Source organism: Aotus nancymaae, unplaced genomic scaffold (assembly GCF_030222135.1).
Source record: "Aotus nancymaae isolate 86718 unplaced genomic scaffold, 86718_ANA_hifiasm-v0.15.2.pri h1tg000011l, whole genome shotgun sequence".
Lineage (NCBI taxonomy): Eukaryota > Metazoa > Chordata > Mammalia > Primates > Aotidae > Aotus > Aotus nancymaae.
Window position 1 is genome coordinate 45,199,160 of NW_026988422.1, and position 14,269 is coordinate 45,213,428.

Below are 14,269 nucleotides of genomic sequence, written 5' to 3' on the forward strand. Positions count from 1 at the left end.
AAACTACTGCTTATTTAATGTTATGTAGTATTAAGAATATCTGCAATTATCCAAAAAATCTATTAAAATCTAAAAATTACTCTGTCTGAGGCTGGAGTATTCATGTATTTCAGCTAGAACATTGCAATGGATTGACCACAGAAGCAGGTATAACAATCTAGCTGTCTTTTAAGTCAGACATTAAAGAGATTTACAAATTGTAAAATAAATGCCACTCTTTTCATCTTTGGGGGGATGTTTGAAAATGTAGTTATCTTTTATTAAAATGTTTATACTAACATGTAATGGAATTGTTCTTGTTTTTAGTAAATGAAAAAATATGTTTAAATGTCTCCATTTAAATTCCTAATTTGACAAATATCAATAGAACCCATACAAACTAAAACTCTTTGAGTCCTAATATTTTTTAAGACTATAAAGGAGTCCACAGACCAAAATATTTTACAATTTCTAGGTTAATCTTTTTAAATGTTCTTTCAAAAGCCCAGTGCTTTAAATTTTAATGACCACAGGGAGAAGGAACTGACACATATTTTTGTATGTTATAATCAGAAAAAAAATATGTACAATTAGGTGATACAGTGACAGAATTAATTGTCATTTTTTTGAAACTATCATTCTTTTTGTTTCTGATTATTTTTACTGGGCAAGGTACTTTCTCAGCCAGTTTTTGTTATAAGCCTGTCCTCATAAAAATAAGGTCAGGAAGTGACACCAAAACAACTCAGAAGCCTATGGTGGTTTCTAGCTTTAGAGCTACCTCTTACAGATAGCTTCATGCTAAACCTTTGCTTGATTTGAGCAGAACAAGGCCATCACAATGCTTCTGAGCAAGCGGTCAGTGCTGTAAGCACTAAAAACTGAACCTCAAAAACAGCTCAAGATCTATGGACAGAGCCTCAGGAGACACATTTCTATGGCGCTCACTGCCTAACACTCTCCTTCTGTAAACAAAAGTTTTAAGGTTCTCGAAAAACAGAGGCTGACTCATTTGTTAGTTTTTTTTAAGCTTCATTCTTTTTTCCTTGAAATTATAGTGATGTAGTATTCTCTTCATGGAACTGAGGTTTGGGTAAAACAAGAATGATTTAATTTTTTGATAGAAAAGTTAATTGCTCCGGCATCTGTTTTCGTTATACTACCATTTTATTTCCAGCAACCCCTTATCTCTCTGCTCTTTTGTTTCAAATGAACAAGACAGTAGAGTTTCTGTTTTCCAGGCCTCTTGCTTTGGTAACCCTTTTCCTATGCTTTCCCTAGTAACACCCCGTGTCAGTGGACAGGTGGGAGGTAGGAAGACCTGTTTCTTCTCTTCTCCCATGAAACTTGTCTTCAGCATCATTCCTTCATCCTGGTGTCTTGAGATTTCTGTTTGGCTCTCAAGTCAGCAGTGGATGACCCGCTGCAGGAAATTGAAGGGGAGTATGGGGCATGGACAACAGTGGCTGAGGTTACAGACACATTCTTTGTATATGTCAGAGGCTGTCTTAGATTTTGTAAGTAGAAACTTAGTTCTCATAGCATTTTGAAGAAAATCAGTTGCCACCTCTAGGAATTTTCATTTGTTTACAAAATGTACTGGGTCAAGCATACTTGTATGTTATCACCACTTAGGTTTAGTGGATCCATCCATCCATCCATCCATCCATCCACCCACCCAGCCACCCACCTACCCACCCACCCACAGAGTATTTATGTAGAAAACTATGTAATGAATGTATATATTCATGCATGTGTGTATTTATCTACTTTCTAGTGACACTGGTTTATTCTCACAGAACTCAAAATTTGGTGTGTATGTGGAGACATAAACAATTAGAAAGGTTAACATAATATGTACCTCCACAGGTGGTACATGCTATGGAGAAAATAAGACAGAGTAAGGGGACAGAAATGGAGCCTATGTGTATGCTGTTTTGTTCAAATCAGGTGGCCAGGGAAGGCCCCTCTGATGAGGTGTTATTTGAGCCAGAGGTCTGAAGAAAGGGAGGAAGCGGACCTTGCATCTGTCTGTTGGAAGAGGGAACAGGAAGTACAAAAACTGTAAGGATTGCAGCATGGAGAGGAGTGTAGCTGGGCCTTGAGGTCAGGGCAGGTGCCCACATGGTTGTTGGCACAACTTTGGTACCCTGCTAATGTTACTTCCCTCTTCAAGAGCATACCCTTGTTACTTAAGTAACACACTTTCATTTGGTGCTGGCTTACCATTTGGCTCACTGAACATATCTTTCCCCTTTAGGGGCTTGAAAAGCACAGCATCACATCTATTTATGACTTGATATATTTTACTAAAGCAGAAACCATTCCAAATTCATGATAACGACTTTCTCCAGTTTTGTGAATTCCATCATGGTTTCTTTTTGTTCCAAGCTAAATTAGGAGCCAACTCCCAGCTTAATAAGCATTAAGAGTTCAAATTAACTGTCTGGAAATCTATAACAAGTCCATGCACTGCTAAATATAATTAGCTGTAGTTTGGTTCTAGTTATGGATTATTAAGAAATTACTCTTATTTGAGCACTTCACCCATCTAAAATATAGTCAGAAAATTTCGGCACGGCTGGAATTTTTTTTTTTTTTTTTGAGACAGAATCTCACTCTTGTCACCCAGGCTGCAGTGCAGTGGCACAGTCTCAGCTCACTGCAACCTCTGCCTTTCAGGTTCAAGTGATTCTCCTGCCTCAGTCTCCTGAGTAGCTGGAATTACAGGCATATAGCACCATGCTTGGTTAATTTTTGTATTTTTGGTAGAGATGGGATTTCACCATGTTTACCAGGCTGGTCTCAAACTCCTGACCTCAAGTGATCCACATGCCTTGGCCTCCCTGAGTGCTGGCATTACAGATGTGAGCCACTATGCCTGGCCAAATCTTCTGTTCTTGAGCTAGTTGTGAACTGTCATTTGTTGAGGAGTTTTAATAAATGTTAGTGATATATCTCTACCAAATAACTGGAGAGGTAAGTAGGTTGGAGCTCAGTCTGGGTACCTTGTAGAGACTTAATATGTAACTTTTGGAAGGTTATTTCTTATTGAATTTTGATGCTATTTCTTGTTTCATGTAAATGTGGATGCTTCCATTATGTGAGTCCTAAGATTTGGGATTTACCAAGTACTGAGAACAGGATCTTCAAAAAATATGAAATGCCAAGAGGATCTGTTTTAAAGGAATGAAATTACTTGAGAATTTTGAAAAATACAGATTCTCAGGACCCAGTCTGAATGAGAATCTCTAGGGAAGAGACCAAGAAAACAGAATTTAGGTAAGTACCTTGGCTGATTCTAATGTTTGGAGACCCCTGTTGTGTCCTAAATTGTGCCTAACTTGATTAAGGTAAAGTTTTGGTGGTTGAGAGATTTGCTAGTTGAAAAACACACACACGGAGAAAAAATGTATACGGGAATGTATTGCTTAGGTGTAGTCTTTTAAGAGTTGACAAAAACCCCAAATGTGTTCTTTTAAGAACCTTTTAAACTGCTATGATGAGGGTCAGGTTACAGTTTTTGCATTGTTAGGGGGGCAAATGAGACTCAAAAGCCACAGGCCTTGTTAATGTCTACAGACACTCAGTGCTAATGTGAAGACTCAAGCCAGGGTTGAAAGTGATAAAATCAGGATGGGAATGTTGGCTTTGCCGCCCCTCAACTGTTAGAGTGGAGACAAGTTACAGGCATTTCCTTTTTCCTGGGGTAACTGAGACCAGGAAAAGGCAATTGAAAGTAGTTCCAGTTAAAATGCGAGCCACAATTTTTTCGTAGTATATACCTTTAAAAAGATTTGATTAGTATTCTGTGTTTTAAAATGGCAACAAAAATTGTGAAAGGAAATTTGTTTCATCTTATATTTATCAGTGTTTGGGTTCCAGTGGCATCTGCGTGCTAATTCTTAGAACCAAGAACGGATCACATAACTCAGTATGTGTTTCTCTGACTGATTTGAAAGCTTGGTAACAGCTTCCACTTCATGATGACTTTTCAGCATTGTCCTGAACAGGGTTTTTTTGCAGAAAGATTTGAAGATTTCCTGAGTTTTTCTAATAGGCAGGCATGGCTCCATCAGTATTGGTCTCCTCTTTGTTAGTGATGGACCTGACATCCCAGATTTACTCTGTCAGGGGTTTGCTGTGATTGGAGCAGCGAATCAGTCAGTTTCATGACTTCCTGCATCCACTACAAGATCTCACTTTTTGATCTGGGGCTGATTTTTATAGCACAGCTTGAATTATGGGATTATTTGCTACAGAGAAAGAGAGAACAACAGCCATTTACATGGTGGGCAGGAATAGGGTAGTTTTTTTTGTTGTTGTTTGTTTTTGAGATGGAGTTTTGCTCTTGTTACCCAGGCTGGAGTGCAATGGCACGATCTCGGCTCACCGCAACCTCCACCTCCTGGGTTCAGGCAAAGCAGGGAGATGTTAGAGAAGGGACTGATTTAAAAGTGGTTATTCTGTTCATCAGAGGCTATTCTGATGCTCTGACCATTTAGTTTACCTATCTAAATCTTAGGATTATGGGGATTTTAGTAGTTAATACTCAGATGATGAGTTCAGGTGTCTCTGTAAAATGAATAATGTATTTATTATGAAAGGGATAGTAACTCATATGTAAGTCCAAATACCCTACCATTCTAAAGGCGGGACTGCATGTCTAATACCACCATCTTATCTAATGGCTCCTTGGGATCCACCCAGGCACAGGAGAACATAGCAATGCTTGGAGGGGTTCTAACCTAGGGCTTCAGAAAGAATCCATTGACCAAACTGAAGCTTAACTCTGGGAGGAAACCATGTTGATTTTGTTAAACGTATTAAGGAATGACAATTCCATAGGGCTCTGATGTTCCCTTCCAGCCCCTCCTGTTGAGGACCTGGTGGGGACACTCAGCCAGGGTGTGGAAGGAACAGCTTCAGGGCCCTGCTCACATGTGTCTGGGAGCTGTCACAGCTTTTCCATGCAGCTTCCTCGGGTGTTACACGTCCTCATTTGAGATATTTAATTCCTACGTTCTTGGTCTTCACCTCTGTGAATGCTTGAAGGTGACACTTAAGTACAGCCTTTATGGAGCCTTTTGTCTAATATGCAGAATATTGACTGCATGCTGGCTGTGTCTGTGTGTCTGTGCCTCTGTCTTTCTCTAACCAGGGATTACAGACTACCTATGGGCTGAAATCAGCCTATAGACCAGTTTTGCTTTGTGTGCAGCATAGAAGAATGCTTCTGAGGTTTTCTAACTTGAACTCCTTAGACAGGGCAGGGTTCTCCAGTGCCCTACATCCCCTGTTGTCTGAATTTCCCGACTTCACACCTCTATGCCTCCTTCTCTGGGCTCAGTTTGCAATCCTGAATCTGAGCATTTGTCCTGTGTGTTTACTGGACAGTGTTCAGTGGCCTTGGGGGGACTTTGAAACACGTTTTAGTGAGAAGGATCACTTCTTTACTGGAGTCAAAACTGAAAATACGTTCCCTTCATGGAATACTGTAAAGGCGTCTCTCTTGAACCGTTCAACATCCCATCCTACTCAGCAGCACTCCCACTCTGGGTATTGGGTAGTATAGGGTCTCACTGTTTTGGAGAGTTTTCGGGGGCATGGTGGGGAAAGAAATCTCTTCATTTTTTTCAATTTGTTTGGATCAGAAGTTTAGCCTGCTTTCAGATAATAGGTTTACTTTTAGCGATGCCTACCGTTCCCTGAATGCCCTCAAAAAGTTAACTTCTCATGTCAATGTTAATCCTTACAGTTAAAATTTCCTGGGAATTGCTATTAAGGATCTCTAGCTGTGCTGGAGATAGTGGGGTGGGTGGGGGAAGGTCATCAGCTTTGGATCCGACGGACCTGGTTCTGCAGCCTGTTCTTCCTAGCTGCGTGACCTTAAGCAATGGTTGCCTTATGTGTAAAACAAGGGGCTAATGATACCTACTCCCAGAGTTGCTGTGAAGGTTACATGAGCTTATGCACACGAGCACACACCCACAAAGTGTTGTATTAGGATCTGATGCAAACTGTGTTCCCACCCACTTGGGAAGGAAATCCGTGCCCCATTTACTTCCACGTACTTGGCGGTGAATCATCTATGTTTCATACATAGGGAAACTATGTTCCCTGTATGTTAGGATTTGATGTAAACTATGTTTCCACCCACTTTGGAAGGAAATCGATGCCCCATTTACTTCCATGTACTTGGCAGTGAATCATCTAAAAGACACTGGAAAAATGTGATTACAGAAGCCCCCTTTCTCAACCATTGCTTCAAATCCTAGACAGCTATTCAACATCATAGGATAGAAGTCATATTCTAGGAGGTGTCATGTACATACTGGTGTGTGTTTCTAGGTGTTTTTGGTAGGAGCTATTGTCCGTAAAGCTGTGGGTAAGAGAGAATTCCAGGGCCAGGTAGGGAAGGTGTGTTATGTGCTGCTTTGCCAGTTTTCTGCTCACTGGGCCACAGGAAATATGTTGTCTGATTTCTTAATCTGCCCACCAGAGCCAATGTCTTACCTTTTCGCAAGCCACTGCTTCAGGGTCCAGCTAATTGATGCCACCACATTGCCTCTCCTGGTGAGGACCAACTGGACCATGGGGGTGGTGACTGTGGGCATAGACAGCCCTGTTCATGGGCATGTCCACTGCCATGGGTACTCCATGGGAATGCTGGTAGATAACAGAAAAGGAATCGGGGGTTCTGTGGCCCAAGGAATTGCTCTTTAGGGTATGTTTGAAACCCATCCCCTACTCTGGGTGATTCTTTTAGTACAAATATAGAAATGCAATCAGAACCTTCTCCCTGTAGTTCTGTTAAGATAAATGAGTTGTAGTGGCTCAGACCTGTAATCCCAATACTTTGGGAGGCCGAGGCAGGAGGATTGCTTGAGTCCAGGAGTTCAAGACCACCCTGGGCAACATAGTGAGATGCCAGCATCTCTACCCCACCACAAAAAAAAATCCAGGCATGGTGGTATGCTCCTGTATTCCCAGTTACTTGAGAGGCAGGAGGATTGCTTGAGCCCAGAGTTTAGAGACTGCAGTGAGCCATAATTGTGCCACTGTGCTCCAGCTTGAGTGACAGAGTGAGACCTTGTCTAAAAAAGAAAAGAATGAGTTAATATTTATAAGGTGTTTCTAGGTCCTAGGAAAAAGGAATGTTTTAAAAGCAGATTGTATATGCTACTTATTCATTTCTTATCTCTAGAGATTGAATGGTAAGTGCCAGGACCAGCATTGTACATTGTCAGGCTGCGTTAGCCCCTGTTGTCTGCCTTTTCCTCCTGTTACTAGGAGCTTGTTAGGTTTGGCCACCAGCCTGATGACCTGATCAAGTGCTGCCTATCAATTTGGAGTGGCTGTAGTTGTTTATTTTGTTATTTATTCACTAATAAGTGGAGTTGGTTCACCATGTATTTTTATGGCATTTGGCCTTTGTACTTTTACAGCATTTGGCCTTTTTCCCAGATATTTGCCTTAAATTTATTAAATTATCTTCTCAATTATAAGTTAAAGTGTATGTTGACTTTTATGGTCTTAATTTTACAGGCTTGTTGTCTTTGAATGACCAGATGGCATCTCTTGAGTCTGTGAGGAGGTTTTGTTTGCTTGTTAGGTTTTTTCAGTTAGGACTTCACCACTACTCCGTTCTTAAAAATGGTGCTATGTTAAATCTATTTTAAATCCAGTTTTTGATTATTAATTAAAATATCTCTTGTGCGTTTTGAAGGTGAAATTACAATTTTGTTGCATGTGAAGTGGGAACATGTGTTGACAGTTGATTAACATGAGTGGATTTGGGTTAATCTTTTTACTCTGCTCCATGCTGCCTGCCTGTAGGGTAATATAAATCCAATGGGCTGATGCTAGGCTTAGCTGCTCCTGGGTAGTCTGACAGGTTTCATCCTGTTAAAGGCTCTTTTTCTCTAGGCCCTAGATTCTAGGGGAATTGGGGGTGATCCTGGTGGATGGAGTCTAACTACGTATTTGCTTCTTGCTTCCAGCACCAATTATGGCCCACGGAGTGAGGCAGAGAGCACTGGTATGGCTAAATTACTCCTGCAGTCCCCGACATATTATTGGATGCTCTTTCCCCTCTCCCAGAGCTTCCTTTTTCTTCTAATTTCAAAGATAAGCATCATCTGTAGCCAATGCACCTGCCCTCTATCCCTGTTGTGGTAGCTACACACAAACATAGCCATCACCGCCAGGTCCCTTGGATGGTCACATTTCGTACTGTTCTGATCACCTTGCATTATCAACACTGACCAATGTGCCTGGCTAATTCCAAACCATGTGAATGGCTGTATCCCTTGGGCTCATGAAGCCTGCCAAGAAGAACTGTGCACGGATGAGTTTTGAAAATGAGGATAATTGCAAAGGAACGGAAAACATGAGATATCATGGATGCTATCTTTTCTTTAGGCCTTCAGTCATTTGGATGTCAGGACTTCCAAGCTTGGGTATCCAGTCGGACTCTAGGGAAGTGCATCAGAACTCAGCAAGGACTGAGCCCCAGTGACTTCCAAGAGACCATCCCATGCAACAGAGGGTGTCTTCACCATGCAAAGCTTTGAGCTACTTCAGAGGCCACCACCTTCATGCCCATCCTTTACATGTATCTTTGGTTCATGTTCCTTGCCCTCCTCAGTGGTCAAGATAGGAGTGGTGTTGATGGATGATTATGGCATGATGTAGAGTAACTCGTCACATAAAACAATGGACAGGGCAGGCAGTTAACACTTGAGGACCCCTGTTCCAGTCAGCCACACATGTATTTATTAGGCCTTAAACTAATGGGATAGTTATTGGATTTTTCAGTTTAAAACCTATAGGGAGACTTTATTTTTGGCCAAGATGCTGAAACAAGTATCAGATTTATCTTCCCATGTGAAAAAAAATATATGGACAAAATAAATAAAACAATGATTTATAAGACACTGGATACATCAGACAACAAAGGCCAGTGATTACTGAGAGATAGGAAACAAATTAGGTGAGACCTATGAGTCTTTTCAAACTGCCTTAAAAGAATTTTCAAGCCATAGTACAGGAAAAGGGAACCATGTGGAACCCAACAGACTCCCTGAGTTGAGGGCATGGATCTGAGAGTCCAGAGAGACTAAGGCCACTAAGGATCATGGGATACAGTACCAGAGAAGAGGCAGGTGCACCAAGAGATAACTCTGGAGGTTTACAAAATTATCCCAACTTTGAGTAGTCAACTAAGGAACTGATCAGTGTAAAGAAGCTGCCTGAGTCTGGGGAAAGAACCATTCAAAAGGAGCAAAGATAACTGTTTCTGGTGTTCACATAGGGCCAGGAATAATGCTTCTGCCTACCAACCAGACTGGAAAACTTCAAGAGTCATGGAGCATTGGATAGAGTACATAGAAGGGCCTTGCACATCTTAGTGGGGAATAACTAGCCCAACTGAGCATAGCTCTAGTCTACCTAACAAATCTAAAAAGCAAGATCTGAACAAATAGGGTCGAACTATTTCTAAGTAATAGTTAACTGTGTCCCAGATCAAAGCTGATTTTATAGAAAAACAAAACTATCAATAGGAAAAAAATCACAATGTCTGGCATCTGACCAAAAATTACCAGACATACAAAGAAGCAAGAAAATACAACCCATAATAGGAGCAAATCAATCAAAACAGACCCAGAACTAACACAGATGTTACAATTAGCAGATAAGGACATTAAAACAGTTATATTTTATATATATATATATATATATATATGTTAAAGTTAAACACAAACATGGAAAATTTTTAAAAACACAAGTAGAAAAATGAAAATAGAACAAACAAAAAAAGACCCAAATTGGATCTCAAACATGGGTTACTTTTCTATTACTCCATCTTTATGTTACTTCAACCAAACCCATATGACTTGAACCTGGCCTCTACTAATTTATCTGAACCATAAGCTCCTCCTTATCTACTCAGTGCTCTCTCTAGCCCAGACTGTGGGGTAATCCCTGCAGTGCTAACTCAGTGATGCCCAGGGATCACTTGACCCTTTATTATTCCTTCATGCCTGCTGTGCCAGTGCCTGACCTGAGCAATCATCTCACAGATGATTGGATGGTGCTGCTGGACCCATGGCATATAAATTCTTGGTATTAAGCAGATATTTAGCAAAAATTGAAGCATACTTCTTGTGTTGGTTTCTCAACAATTACAAAACTTTTACACGTGAAAGCCCCTTCCCACTTTTTTCCCACTCACATTCTGTTTCTCTTACTCTGCTGAGAAACTCCTGCAAGATCTGCCATCTCTATGTGCCTGCTGTCCCTCAGTGTGGCCATCTCTTTTCTTCCTTTCTCCTGGCTGCCAGGGAACCTCTCTTCCTACAGAAGCTGCACCTTTTCCTGGGTGGATCCATCCTTCTCTGGCCTCTTAACACATTCTTGCATGTTCATTTACCTGGTCTGACCACACTTTGTTCAGTCCCATGCTCTCCTTTGGTTGCTTCTCCTGTGGTGATTTAGAAAGAAAAAAATTCTTCACCTGACTGTAGTATCCTCAGCCACCATCCTGTTTCTCCCCTTTACAGCCAACTTTCTTGACAAACGTTCTTTATCTGCATCTCACCAGCTTTCTACTCAGCCCCTGCTTCTCTCTTGCCCAGACACTTCCTAATTACAAAGTGTACCTCTCCTTTCTCTGCAGTCTTTCTTGTGACCATGCTGCTGCGTTTGGTTCTGTTTCATACTCTCCCTTTGGAGGCCTCAAACAACAACTACAAACCCATGGCCTCTATTCTGAGTGGTGGTCCTCAACACCCCCAGCTCCTTCTATCATTCCCTTCAGTGATGACTTAATCTTCATCATTCTTTTCAAGCCCTGGCCATGTACCCTGGGCCTTTGTTCTAAGCAGGTGGCTTAGATCCTACTTGATCAGGAAAATTGCATCAAGTGTGACTTCCCTTAACTACACCCTGCTTCTGACTTTATCTGCATTCCCACCCATCCTCAGTTCTTAGCCTCTGTTCCAGAGGATAATTGTCCTCGATTTTGCTAAAGATCTGTGCTTCCTCACAAACTTTGCTTCCCGTTCTTTAACTTCTCCATTTTCTTCTTTCTCCTTTTCTTTTTCTGATCTGCAAACATGGCCATGCCTCCTCCTAAAAATCTTTTCAGCATTCCCTTGGGTACTTTCTAATTCATTTCCTCTTTTTCATCCAGATGTGTTAGCATACAGCCTACATACTAATTCTTCACTTCATTCCCTTCTGTTTTCTCCTCCAGCTGCTGCTTAAACTCTCTGGCTTCCCTCACTACTGTTCTGCTCAAGTAGAGCTTGATAAAATCACTCAGGGCATCTATATTGCCAAATCCAGTAAGCAGTTTCTAGCCCCCATCTTACTGGATGTCTCTGTTATATTTGACAGTGTTCATCACTTTTCCACCTCAGAGCCCACACTTTTTGACTTTTACATCTCTGAAGTCTGCGGGTCATCCCATTCTCCCTGACTCTTCCTTTCTCGTATCTTTGGGCTTCTCTACCACCCTCTGTGGTTTGTATCCTTGGGCATCCATCTTCAGCCTGCTGCTGTCCCCACTCACATCTCTGGTGATCTGTTTCAGTCAGGGATTTCACTCTGCCCCCTCCATCTGTATCTGCAGCCCAGATCTCTTGCCTGAGTTCCAGCTTCCTCTGTCCAGTCATGTGCTGGGCACTCCCAATGGGCTTCATTTAGTTTAGTTTTTTTTTTTTTTTTTTTTGAAATGGAGTTTCGCTCTGTTGCCCAGGCTGGAGTGCAGTGGCACGACCTTGGCTCATTGCAGCCTCTGCCTCCCAGGTTCAAGCAACTTTCTTGCCTCAGCCTCCTGAGTAGCTGGGATTACAGGTGCCCACCCCACACCCAGCTAATTTTTGTATTTTTAGTAGAAATGAGGTTTCCCCAGATTGGTCAGGCTGTTCTCAAATTCCTGATCGAGTGATTGGCCCACCTCGGCCTCTCGAAGTGCTGAGATTATAGGCATGAGCTACTGTGCCTAGCCTGGGCTTCATTTAATCTTTCCTTTTTTTTTTTTTGTTTTGTTTTGTTTGAGGTGGAGTCTCACTTTGTCACCCAGGCTGGAGTACAGTGACGTGATCTTAGCTCACTGCCACCTCTGCCTGCCAGGTTCAAGCAGTTCTCTTGCCTCAACCTCCCAAGTAGCTGGAACTACAGGTGTGCAGCACCATGCCTGGCTAATTCTTTGTGTATTTAGTAGAGATGAGGTTTCATCATGCTGGCCAGGCTAGTCTCGAACTCCTGACTTCATGATCTGCCCACCTCAGCCTCCCAAAGTGCTGGGATTATAGGTGTGAGCCACCGTGCCTGGCCTGTTTAATCTTTCAGTTAGCAAACATGCATCTTCTGTCTCCACGCTCTTGAATATGAAATGTTGAATATAGTGAATAAAAGCATCCCCCTCTGCCAAGCACCATACTGCTCTGATTCCGCTTCTATCCCTTTGTCCTTCTTCTGTTTCCTTCATGGGCTTCTGTTCTCCAATATCTTAGAAGTGGGCACCCATCCTCATAGGGGCTTTCTTCTGCAGGGACACTGTCCATGGTTACCTTCCGGCTCCATTTTTCCTGTGAGCCATGGTTCCCTGCTATCTTTCGAACTCCTTTGGCTCAGACACCAATCGTCATTTTCCTCCCATATCGGCACTCTTCACTCCATTTCTGTCATTGCCTTCTTCTGAACACCCAAGCATGAACCCATACATTTTCCCCACCTACACGTTTTGTCTTTCCTACTAACTTAAAAGCAATCTGAAGTGCTTGTTCTATTGTGTACCTCTGTACCTCTGCATCCCCAACGTGGTGATATGTGAGAGTATAAAGTGAGGCAAAGAAAAGGCAAAAAGAAGTTCCTGTCATTTCCCGTTTTAACAAGAGCTGCAGAGGGTCCGCCTACACCCCCACCACCCACAGCAACTGTGACATGACACGATCACTTCAGAGGGGGTATGTGTGGAAGAGGTTTCACCCCCACTTCCATTTCCTGAGGAGAGTGAGGAAGAGGGTTAGCCACTGAAGGATGAAGATATGTAATCAATGTAATGACGACTCGTGTGGGAATGTTTACAGGAATTTTTGACAGCAACGCTATGTGGAATCTTCCTTTCCCTTTGGGTAGTGGATCCCTTAATGCCATATTCGTCTGGTTCCACAACTTTCCTGTCACCTTCAGTTTTTTAAAAACTTGTGGGCTGGGCACCGTGGCTCAAACCTGTAATCTCAGCACTTTGGGAGGCCGAGGGGGGCAGATCACAAGGTCAGGAGATCAAGACCATCCTGGCCAACATGGTGAAACCTCATTTCTACTAAAAATACAAAAATTAGCTGAGTGTGGTGGTGCATGCCTGTAATCCCAGCTATGTGGGAGGCTGAGGCAGGAGAATCGCTTGAACCACAGAGTTGGAGGTTGCAGTGAGCCGAGATCATGCCACTGCACTCCAACCTGGTGACAGAGCGAGACTCTGTCTCCAACAACAACAACAACAACAAAAAGTTGTGATAAAATGCACATAACATAAAAATTTACCTTCTTAACCATTTGTAAGTGGATAGTCCAGTGGTATTAGGTGCACTCACGTTGTGGTAAAACCACAACCCCCATCCCTCTCCAGAATTCTTTTCATATTGCAAAACTGAAACTCTATACCCACTGAATACTAATTCTCCATTGCCCTCCCTCCAGCCCTTGGCAACCACCATTCTGCTTTCTTTCGCTGTAGATTTGGCTACTCTACCTCCTATAAGTGGAATCATACAGTATTTATCCTTTTGTGATTGTCCTGTTTTACTTTGCATAATGTCTTCAAGGTTCATCCATACTGTAGCATGTGTCAAAATTCCCTGTTCCTGCCTCTTTTTTCTTTCTTTCTTTTTTTTTTTTTTTTTGAGACGAGGTATCATTTTCACCCTCGCTGGTGCAGTGGGATGATCTTGGCTCACTGCAACCTCTGCCCCATGCCCCACCTCACCAGGCTCAAGCCATCCTCCCACTCGGCTTCCTGAGTAGCTGGGACTACAGCATGCACCACCATGCCCAACTAACTTTTGTATTTTTTTATAGAGACCGGATTTCACTATTTGCCCAGGCTAGTCTTGAACTCCTGGGCTCAAGTGATCCACCAACCTCTGCCTCCCAAAGTGCTGGGATTACAGGTGTGAGCCACCATGCCCAGTCAATTTCTTCCCTTTTTATGCCTGGATAATATTCCATCATTAGTATAGATCACATGTTGTTTGTTTATTCTTCCATCAAGGGGTGC

At 42.3% G+C, this 14,269-nt stretch overlaps 1 protein-coding gene across 3 annotated transcripts in view; it reads left to right on the forward strand.

Moving 5' to 3' along the window:
* PRKCH (protein kinase C eta) overlaps positions 1-14,269 on the forward strand; it is a 237,209-nt gene that overhangs the window by 79,505 nt on the left and 143,435 nt on the right. The window contains exon 1 of one of the 3 annotated variants that reach the window (XM_064374910.1): positions 2,595-3,261. The exons of 1 other annotated variant lie outside the window; for it this stretch is intronic. In XM_064374910.1, the coding sequence (XP_064230980.1) occupies positions 3,221-3,261 (41 nt within the window). In that variant the 5' untranslated portion in view covers positions 2,595-3,220. Of the gene's footprint in view, positions 1-2,594; positions 3,262-14,269 lie in introns of those variants that run through there. One more of the 3 variants, XM_064374911.1, reaches the window with a different exon arrangement.